At 32.0% G+C, this 11,943-nt stretch overlaps 1 protein-coding gene across 1 annotated transcript; it reads right to left on the reverse strand.

The window, feature by feature from the left end:
- Positions 1–655: 655 nt before the first annotated feature.
- Positions 656–3,414, reverse strand: LOC127083026 (protein PLANT CADMIUM RESISTANCE 11). Its single transcript, XM_051023256.1, has 5 exons — positions 2,930–3,414; positions 1,972–2,035; positions 1,648–1,812; positions 1,459–1,524; positions 656–1,226 (listed from the first exon to the last, which is right to left on the reverse strand). Exons 1-5 carry the CDS (start codon positions 3,217–3,219, stop codon positions 1,062–1,064), a joined length of 750 nt encoding a protein of 249 aa, XP_050879213.1. The 5' UTR covers positions 3,220–3,414; the 3' UTR covers positions 656–1,061.
- Between the last annotated feature and the right edge of the window lie 8,529 nt (positions 3,415–11,943).

Genomic DNA, 11,943 nt, shown 5'->3' on the forward strand with positions numbered 1-11,943 from the left:
CCTCACCTTTCTCAACCAGTAATGAAATGTTTTTATTCTTAAGAATTCTTATGCTCCAATCCAATCTAATGAGTTAGTTAAAAAAACAAGGTTTGGTCTGTTTTATTTTTAAATTATGGTTTTAAGTTTCAACATTTTTTTACCAAAAAGCCTTAAAAAATTTAATCAAATTATAAATATGCTTAGTTGAGCCGGTAAAATTTAAGTGTAATAATTTACATAAAAATATTCTCTTAGTTGAGATAGTAAAAGTGAAGACTTTGTATTATTCTTGACTTGAGTCCAACCCTTAACCTCAAACAAATGTAGTTTCTTAAGACCTTACTATAGAAGTTATTCTATATATCTAAACATGTTCTATATTAACTATGCAGCCATGACATGTTTCACGTATCCTAACTAAACATGACACTAAACATAGCAATCCTAATTAATATGCTACAATCCATCTTTAAAAGATTTTAATGGATTTATGACATAAATTTCAAATTGCAGTCGAGTCGGGTCGAAATATTATATTAGAAATTTCTATGACATAAATTTCTAAGGTCGACCCGACCCGACTCGATTGCAATTTGAACTGATTATGAATACTTGGATTCATAACCAGTTCAAATTGCAGTCGAGTCGGGTCGGGTCGAACTTACTCTTACGCTAGTAAAAAATACACCAATTAATAAACCACAAGTTTGGATTACAACAATCAGATGGGATTCTTGCAACACTGACACTACTCAAAACTATACACTACAAGGGCTATTAAAAATTAGTTGAGAATGACACACTCTATATGCACATTTGCAAACCAACTTCATGGAGGTAATTTTAAAACTAACATTGTTCTTCATCCAAAAACTAAGTTATCCCATTTTGAGAATATGTTTGCTTGGAACAAAGAAATTTGAAAGCAATGTCTGACTTATGAACGGTGTTTGTTAGAGCCTTCGTTTCATTGTATTCTCTTTTCGTCGCGAAATTTGATATAAACTTGACATGGATAGGGATGCAATTTGGATGAAGAACCATTGTTTCTTAACTTCCTCCTCTATGTTCTATTTCTTCTATAAGGTGTAAATTTCATCCGTAAGCTTGATGGACTCGGTAGGAGGAGGAATCAAAGCGGAGAGTGCTTTACTCCCGTTCCTGATGCCACCTATGCATACGGTGTCGCCCCGGCCGTGCCAAGTGCCGTCTTGAACGTTGTTAATCTCTAGTGTTCTTGACTCCTGCATCGTAATAAAACAAAAATTCAACAACAACCAAGCCTTATTCTCCTAAGTAGGATCTATATTCAAGACCATACTTCTAACCAAATCGTAGATTATAGTTTATAAATATGTTCTCATTTGGGTTATTGTCACCGTGAAATGTGAAATTTTGACGAAGAAAAAACCGTCATCAATATAGCCAGCTATATCTCACATTAACAAGAAGTCAAAAGCGAGAATCTTGAATTACCTGACACAATGTACAACAAGGACAGACAAAATGGTAAGCACAATCGTCCACCGAACTATCGCTACCCTGAAAAAATATACCGACAAATATTGTGTTAGATATACAAATGCAGCAAAAATCATATCAAAGTTAGTCATATCTATGAATAATGATGTGTTAATAAACAGTATATAATGCAGACATGCCCACCTTGATGTTGAATTTCTTCCGCATTCGAGTTCGGTAGAATCCTAAATATGCTCCGCCAGTAACAACGAAGGTGACTGCCAGGTATAAAAAGTAGTGATGTCTCGTGACGATAAAGGCTATGAAGTTGAAAAGCGCACAGATGGCAACAACAAAATATACAAACGCCTGCAATGTAAAACAAGGATTTTCAAGCTTCAAAAAGTTATATTACGAAAAATCTAAAAAGCTGAATATGAAAATCGTCAAATCTAAGTTAGGACTATTAGATAGATCATTATAAAACAACAAAGAAGCTCTAAGACTTTCCAAACAATGTAGATATACCTGAATATAACAAGAACCAAGACCGGCACGCTTCATGTTCTTCCCGAATCGGTAGCAGGGACAACTGCAACACCAAATGAGCTACTATTTTACATACATGATAAATCATATAAATCCTTGTAAATAACAGCAGACCAATACGTTTTCATGCGATTTTACTCTTTCAACAGAAAGAAAGTTCACATCACGAACAAATATCCGGGCATCGTAGCCAATACCAACACATGTATGGATGAGAAATAAGTTAAGCTGAATTAACTTCAACATTCAAAACCATATCAAGCATCTCAGTAACTCAGAAAATTAATCTGAATGTCATAAATCCCTCACACAACGATGAGAAAATAAATTAATAGCGAAAACCGCGAGTCAAGAACAAAAACCTATAGCAAAGAAACGTAAACTGAACTGAAATGTATATTAAAAATCGCCACAAGTCACGTTTCTCACATGGAGAAGAGAAAAATTAAAGTAAGAATCGTAAAAATAATCAAGAGATTACGACGTTAAGAATCTGGTATGATTTGAGAAAACATATACTCCCTCCTGTCACTATTATAAACAAAAATTCACTTTTGAGGTTCATTGAATAACGGATGAATCTGATGACCAAATCAGATATATCAGTTATTCAATGAACTTCAAAACTGAAACTATAAGCTCACAAGGATTTTGTCAATCAGAAAATGGAAGATAGCAACCAAGCAAACAATTTGAAAAACAAATCAAGATTAACCAATCATCTACAATCTCCAAATCCTGACATAATTAGCTAAACTTCTCATAACAACTAATGTAATTCTGCATAAAATCAAGACAAAATTCCTCAACATGAACAATTATATGTCAAAAACTCAAAAACAAAACTTCATAACATACAACATACAGAAACATCAAACAAACACAATCAACAATCTCAAAAGAGAAAAACAAAAAGGCACATGAAACAGAACTTCACCATGCAGATTCAAGGGCGATTCGACGATGCTCGAAGCAATCAAGAAGTTCACCTTCCCACATCCTCAAAACCCCACCAAACTCCTCACCACGATGCTCATCATCCTCACCACCACCACCAAGCTTCCCCCAAGTTCCATTTGCAGTTTGTAAAGCAACAGATGAACAAAGCATATCAAAATCCAAAACAGCCATACCCTCCAAAAGCCTCTCATTCTCTTCACCTTCTTCATCTTTCCTTCCTTCTTCCAACACCATCACCTTCTCTTGCTGCTTCTCCAAATCCCCCATTCCCACAACCTCAAAACAAAGCTACCACCTTTCTCTTCTCTTTCCTCCAAATTCAACTTTTTCTTTATACCCAATTGAAATCAAAAACAACCCTTTTGGTTTTTGCTTAATGGGTTTTCAGAAAATGGACAAAAGATTATTCTTTTGGTTGTTGTTGCTGGTGGGTCGTAGGTTATCTAATGAAAGCAAACACAAGTGGGAAAATGTTTGTTCTAGAAAAATTATTATAATTATTAATTAAAATTATAAATTTAAAAATACTAATTATTATTATTAGCACTACTAAATATTTGGATTGGGTAATGATATGTGTGGGACCCACATCAGTCCTTTTTTGGGTTGGATGGTATTTATGTTACCACATGGTCACTAGAATATAGCAAAAAGTTTTTCTAGTGCTATTTTTCAACCAATAGTCTACTAATTTGGATTTTGTGTTTTTCTTAAATTGAAGAGATTTTGATTTTACTAATAATAAATGTGAATCAATTTCTCTAATTTGATACTAAGTTGAGAATGGGAAAATTAGTTTAAGATGTCAAAATCGCCTGCCAAAAATAACTCATCCTTTTAACCATGGCATATTTTGTATCATTTTTATTTTTCTATTTATTTTGTTTATAATTAAAGATGATAGTTATTAATAAAAAACCTTAAAGATGAATATTTGATAAACTATTTAGTGGAATAATTTAGAAAGATCTTAGGGTGAGGGAGAGGCGTACGCGTTGTCGTTCCTGAGTCGTCCCAGTATTAGTTCGAGTATTTATATGGTTTGATCGCTCCTAATATGGATGTGTCATCCAACTTATCATCCATGCGTCCATAATGTGCAATTGCGGGAAATGTGTATAGTGTCAACAGTCAATACCTAAGAAATCGTAGAGTCTAACTATCTCTCCTGAATTTTTGGATATCAACCATTCACTTCCGCGAGGGTTACTATATTCTATGAATACTAGGTTCATACGATTCAAGGCCCCTGGGAGGCTATAAATATATTAATACCTTGAAATTGAAGGGGATACAATCTCTAACACAAAGAAACCAAATATATCGAGCTTCTCACTTCATCGTGTGGAATAACTTTAATCCTCAACAAACCCTAAATCCTTTGACAACCCTCATCCATTGAGGATTGCCACGCTTGTTGTACTTTTATTCAGTACAACGGCGCCCACTGCGGGGCCCCGATAAAACTGACTTAGGTCACCCTCATTACATTCAGCCAGAGTATTATATTCACACTCACCCCATGTCATGGTAAACAAGAAGACAACTACTTCGTCCAACGAAGATTCTGATGCACGATGAAAGCATCATTCAGTGTCATATGGGAAGACAACGTTCACCATATCCAACATACGCCAAAGTCCATCAGAGTCATCGAGAGAGTATCTCGCTCGCTTCAATGAGGTGACCATCGAGGTGATACACCCCAATCATGAAAAGGGAGGGATACTTCAATTGACCCATCGCCCAAATACCAACGATGATGTAGGTTAAGGTAGTAAAGCGATTGGAATGTTACATCAAGGGCGAGGAGAGTAACGCTGAGAAGAAGGCTTGTGACACACAAAAAAATGTGTTTCTAGCATTGATAACTCACAGAGGAACCAATATGTGTCGTATATTAGAAACATAACCGCCTTTAAGCAAAGTGGAAATCTTGTGAAGAGTTTTACGCCTTTGAACACTCACCGAGAACAGCTATGTCGCGAAGTCCTTCACATGCATAACACCCCCTACCCACTAACCGAAAGCAAACATCATGGTACCAGATTCTAGTAATTGGTGTAACTTTCATAAAGTCAAAGGACATCACACTAAGGACTACCTGCAACTCAAGAGGGAAATTTAGTGTCTTATCCAAGAAGTAAATTTGAAGAAATGCGTCAAACGTAGCCCTATTAGAGAAACATGAGGGTTGGTTCCCAATGGCATGAAGGTCACGAGAGTCCCCGGACCATCCAAGCAATGGAGCCAAGAGGGAAGGAGAGTGAGTGGGTTGTGCGCCACATACGTAACACCATCGCAGAGGATTCGTCGATGGCGAAGAAACTAGTTTTCCTCGAAAAAGATATGCCTGTCAAGTCCTGACCATCGAGAGTCCCCATATTTGGTCACCAAACAGGCGGTACTGCCAGTTCTAGGGGCAAGATAACATTTTTTTAGGAAGACGCATTTGTCATTCACCCTCACAATGACGACCCGTGTTGATTTTCGTTTGATGTAATGAATGGGAAATCAAGAGAGTTCTAATCGACTACGGGAGCTATGCGGACACGTTTACTGGGATGCATTTAAGAGGCTTTGCCTAGATTTGGACGATCTTAAGCACTTTCAAGGATCTTTGTTAGGATTCTCGGGCAAGTCAATGCAGGTAAATGGGTACATAACATTAAAGACTATTTTTGGGATTGAGGAAAATGCTAAGTAGGTCAAGGTAAGATGTTTACTCATTGATATGCCCTCATCATATAATATGATCATATGGCAACCATCTTTTAACTAGTTGGGGTTGCCCTATCCACCTTGTATATGTGCATAAAGTACCCCTTTTTAGATGGGCGAGTGGGCATCATACAGGGGGGTCAGGATATTGCTGGAAATGTTATGTGAAGAGCTTGAAGTTGAAGAAAGTCAGAACAATAGAAGTGAACATCATGGACGCAAAGATGAAGCCGTTGGAAGAAGCCCCCCCCCCCCCCCCCAAACACAGAAAAGGGCCTCATTTAGCGATGAGAACATGAAAGTTGATCAAGAAGAATTGCCTCCAAGAAGCAACGACCGTAGCGATGAGCCTCCTTTAGGTTTTTTCTTTGCTTTATGTTTATGCGGTTTCTAGTCTTACTCGTGTTTGTTTGAACAATAATGTTTCTGTGAGGGTACATTTTTCCTGTGTTATTAGGGTGGAACGTGGTTTTTAGCAAGACCATCACTTAATTTATGTAAGCGTTTGTATTATTATCATCTTAATTTATGCAAGTCATCTTGAAGCAAAACAGTGTTATCAATGTTGCCCCTCGAGGCGATTACATGTTGGAACTTCAAGTAGGAATCCTGGATGCCCATCAAGGCGATTATATGGTGGATCCTCACATTAGAATCCCCGTCGCCCCTTGAGACGACTACATATTGAACCCTCAAGTAGGAATCCTTGTCGTTCCCTCGAGACGATTACATGCTAGACCCTCGTAAAGATATTCTTGTCTTCTTTCTTGATGAGTATGTTGAACGTTTGTAATGGGGCTTACACAGTCACTTGAGGGAAGCCCTAGCCCCTTGAAACATAAAAGCATACATAAAAGAAGGCATTCACCCAAAAAAAAAAATTAATTAAACGTTTACAAACTTTACAAGGTAATATAAATATGCAAATTACGATAATATTATTAGTTGAAGACCTAAATGCGGACGATGGGTTGTAAAAATGTCAGGGTGAGACCCTAGAATCATTGATCCCTAAAAAAAATATTGAGTACCAAGAAGAGAGATGAGATTTCCTGAATTAGAGGTTTTTCAATTTTAATAGAGTTAATTAATAATTAGAATGACATTAATATATTTTATTTTATAATTATTCATTAATTAATATGTACGTCGATTAAATTTAATAGAAAATACTAAAATATTACAACATGTCTTAACCATATTTTTTTTTCCTATATGACAAAAGAAAATAAATATTAGCGTTTTTTTTTTGTTTTAGTTGAAACAAGATAAATATGGGGTGTTACAAAATTATCATATTAGGTGGTGAAATTATTAAAATATATTTTTGTCTTTAGCTATTCAATGATTTGAATGTGAATCCAAATTTAATGTCAATGTTTCATTTTTCAAGTTGCATTTGTTTTTTCGATATAAAAGTTTTGTTTTTTCTAATATGGAGTAACTTGCATGGGTTTGAATTGATTGTTGGAATATAAAAATGTTGGAATGTTTTTCTTTGCAAAGTTGAAACTTTTGTTATAAAAACTAAAACTTAATCAAAAAGTGATGCTTATCTTCTAGCCTTTTTATTTATTTATTTATTGCTTATAAATAAAGAATCTTCAAACTTATGCATTAACTGTTTTCTCTCTATATTTCTCTTACTTTTCATTTTATATTATTTATTTATGTGAATTATGAAAAATATATAAAAATACAATCTTCATTTGTTTATCCAAGATTTCTGTTGGAGTAAGGTGGTATTATTATAAAGTGGTCCTACTAAGAAAAGTAGAGGAAAATATTGGGAATAACACCTTCATGATGAAATCAAATTATGTTTTCTTGACTCAATTACTTAAAAAGGGGAAATAGAGCAATTAATGCTAGTAAAAAAAATATTGTAGTAAATATTTATTTTATATCTTTAAAGTCAAACTTTTAACTTTAATTTTCAACTTTTTAATAAAATTTGATTATTTTGATTAAATTAATTATAGTATTTCACATATTATAGATTTTGAAAAGTTAAACTTATATTATGAGATAATTTTTAAAAAGAAAATTTAGATATAATTTTCTATATACGATTTTTACTATTTTTTAATGAAAATATAACAAATATATTTAAAATATTGTTTAAAAAGTGAAATAAAAAATGTAAGAGGAAATGATACACTTAAAATATTTTTATTTAAAAATATTAAAGTATACCTAAAGAATTGTATATAAGTTTTTTCTAAAACAATATAAAGTAAATACTATTGTTGTTCCGGTCAAATGTGAATAATTATTAATGTACTTTTTATCCATGTTTGAATGAATTTACCCTTCAAAAGTAAGAGTATCGAAAGAAAAAATTAAAGGGATTGGATAGAGATTTTATGAGATTATTTTAGTAATAAAAGTCTTGAAGATTTTTTAAAAAACGTAGGATTATATTGAAATTTTAAAATATTTTTTTAAAATATTTTTTATGATCAAAATAAATTTATTTTGGATTTCCAAAATTTTATAATATAGATTTTTAATATATCAAAATATTGTATAAAATTTTAAAAATTAAAAGGAATTAATGTTTTTTATATAAAAAAACAAAGGTTAAGTAAAAAAATATAATAAAAAAAATTAAAATCAATATAAATATTAATTTGTTTAATAATAAAATGAGTTCTTAAAGAAATAGTAAGGTGATTTTAACTTTGCATTCTCTTCACTAATATTTACCTATATATTTATATATATAATGGTCTTTCATAAATCAATATAAATCAACATTTATTTATTGGAATAGAATCTAAGGTGTTGGATTAGAGTAAACCTAAACAGGGACACGAGCTTAAATTAAAATTTTAGAAGATTATAAAAATATCCAAGGTGTTGAATCGGAGTAACCTATCAGGGACACGAGCTTAAATTAAAGTTTTAAATTAAAGTTTTAGAAGACTATAATATTAGCTTCAAACACCAATCCCATCAAATTTCGTGCTTGGGTATGGGAGGATTGGGGTAAACCGAAGAAGGCCATGAACATCGACTAAGGAGGGTTGAATGAATATGGACTTTAAATCAATGTTCAAGATTCAAAACTCCAAGTCAAATATGAGAGTGGGCGCATAATTAAAGGTCATCTTAGTGGTTCTAAATCAAGACAACCATCAAATTCAAATCGGTGTAAACAATGTGTTGAAGTAGGCTTTAAAACATCATGTAATGAATAGAAAGAGAATATATTTCAAGATTACAGAAACCATAAATCATCTTGGAAGACGACATAATACAGAGTGAATATGCAAGCAATTTTAACTCAAGAAAAGTGTATTGAAGCATTGAAGTGTGGGACATTCATGTTTGCATGCCTACCAAAAACAGAGAGGACCGAGATGGATTAGAGTTTTTGCTCCAATTCTTGAATGTGAGATATCTGCTAAATACAAATCTTTTAACACAACTTCCAAGGATTCCAAAATGTTTGAGCATCATCTATGAAGATGACCTTCTTGTTAATTTGGTGTTTCATCTTTATGGATTCATATGCCCATTCTATCTTGTTTGATCTTAGGAATATCTAGATGAATTATCTCAAAAGTATCTCATACTTCCTTGACCAAAATACAGTTGAAAATATAAAAGCACTACATGGTGCTTAAAGCACACACCATTAATTAACTTTAAAGTCGAGTCTGACTTTTCTTTTGTCTTTTTTGGTCAAAAGAAAATAAATTTTATTTACTACTTTATTATCAACATAATAAGTAGGAATAAATGGATTTAAGGAATGACCTCAATAAAAAACAAAAAACAAGTAGGAATAAATAAATTTAAGGGAAATCAATATTCCTATTCATTCATCCCAGATAATCCACGGATGACCTCAATAAAAAATAACAATTGTAACGCCCCATACTACTTTCATGATTACCGACTTAACCCACAAATCAACATGGTCTTTTTCAATTTGTTTTATTCTTACTCATACATTTTTCGAGAAACTTCTAAGAAAGTCACTCATCCAAATACTACTCAAACTCAAGCACACTTAACTATGAAATTATTATTTGTTAGACTACTCAGGAAAAAAATGCATCTTGTTGGTATAGATAGTATCAGTTAATCCTTATAAGTTTTCCTTAAATCATGTAGTCTCATACCTGCACAACCTCATGATCTCTCTCATTCCAATGTGAATTCTGGCGACCACTCCCCATCCTTTTTGACCTCGGGTGTTACAATCATTCCCCGCCATCTTCGGCCTCAGGTGTGATATGTCCACCAGTATGCTTGGTTCGTCCTCGAACCACATCGTACTGGTGATGTTTGCTCTGATACCATTTGTAACATGAGTCTTTCAGAATTATAGAATGATTTCACAAACCAACATGAGTCTTTTCATCATGTTTTGTCCTCACTCACAGGCTTTGCAAAAAACTTTTCAAAAGGCCACTCATCCAAATACTACTCTAAGTCAAACACACTTAACTATGAAATTCTTATTTGTTAGGCTATTGAAAAGAAGAGGCATCTTGTTGATATAAATAATATCAATCAATCCTTATAAATCTTTCTTAAACCATACAGTCTCATACCTGCACAGTCTTAAAATTTCTCTCATTTCAATGTAAATTCGGGCGACTATTCCCCATCTTATTTAGCCTTGAATGTTACAATCACTCCCCGTCATTTTCGGTCTTATAAACAACCGCATAAAACATATCATAATTTTGTCACTATATCAATAAAGATAGCATCCTTCAAGCATGGTCATACAATCAATTAACCTTGTTGCTTGCTTACACACTATCTATTATCTAACTTATACATCAAAGTATCTTTTGCATATATATACCCGTGTGCATCTATAGATATAGTGTATGAGAAGTGTGATTACGCCAACACACACTAACATAAAGATCACATGAATCATTTGGTGAGGTGATCCATATATATATATATATATATATATATATATATATATATATATATATATATATATATATATATAATCAAAACTAAACTTACATATCATACTTTATTAAATTTACAAATATTCAAGTAAATTTTATTTGATTCAAATTTATATTATAACATTTTGATACAATTTTTTAGGTGAGTTCATATTAGTCACAAACAATAAAAAAAAATTGTTGGTATCCTAAAGTTTTAATTAAAATCGGTATTTTATAAGAAGATCCATACAAACATTTAAATTTATTTTAATAAAACTAATATTAAAAAAACATAAAGTTAAATAATTAGATAATTGTTTTCATATTCAATCAAATTCAATGATACCATAGTATTTTTTTAACAAGATTTTGAATTTGAAAATAATCTTTGGGCACGCAATAGTCTAACTTTTACATAATTATTTTTATAATTAATTATCTAAAATGAGAGAAAAAAATTATGTTTCTCAATTATCAATTTAATAAAAATTATCATAAAAAAGTATAAATGTTTGTCAGTTTGAATATGGTCTTATATTAAAGGATAGTAAAAAGTTATTTCAATATATTTTTAATCTCTATAAAAATATAAACTTTTAAAGTTTAGTTTTACAAAAAAATATCTGTCATTCTTTTTATTTTAGTCTTTTTTTGAAGATTTAAAATATCTATTTTTTGTGAAATATTTTAAAAATAAAAAATATATTTTTACAATCTTCAATATTATGAATGATTAGTATTTCAACTTTAATAAGAATTAAACTCAAAATTTTGTGATTTTGTAAAAAATTAATAATCAATTAAAATGAATCTGATCGTTAACAGTTAGGACATGGATGATAAGAGAGAGAGAGAGAGATGTGTATGGATAAAGTAATACAGTCATCATGCACATTACCCTGCCACTCATGCAACTTCAGCTGTATTTTATGTGACTTTTCAAAATATACAGAAATAAATTATGAAACAATTTAGTTTGAGTTTTTCTTTATTCAAGTGGATTCCATAAATGTTACTCCCTCATATTTTATTTATAAGAGAGAACTTCCTTCGGTCCTATCCATCTTGGTCCTATTTATAAGCAATTAATAATATATCAGATACATTAATTATTGGATAAATTTTAAAAAAAAATTGTTATCTTATAAAACAAAAGGTGAGAATGAGTCAGTCTGCAATCAAGTAGGACTTTGAATTGATAACGAAAGAATTCCACTTTCTGTGATTGGCTTTTGTTGGAATGTCTTCTCGTTGCGTTGGCAGATAAGAGCTTCAACCTGTTTCTTAAAGCAGCCCACGTGCATCAAGTTAATCACATGGAATATTGACCACAAAAACCACC

The sequence above is a fragment of the Lathyrus oleraceus genome, chromosome 1, assembly GCF_024323335.1.
Source record: "Lathyrus oleraceus cultivar Zhongwan6 chromosome 1, CAAS_Psat_ZW6_1.0, whole genome shotgun sequence".
NCBI lineage: Eukaryota > Viridiplantae > Streptophyta > Magnoliopsida > Fabales > Fabaceae > Lathyrus > Lathyrus oleraceus.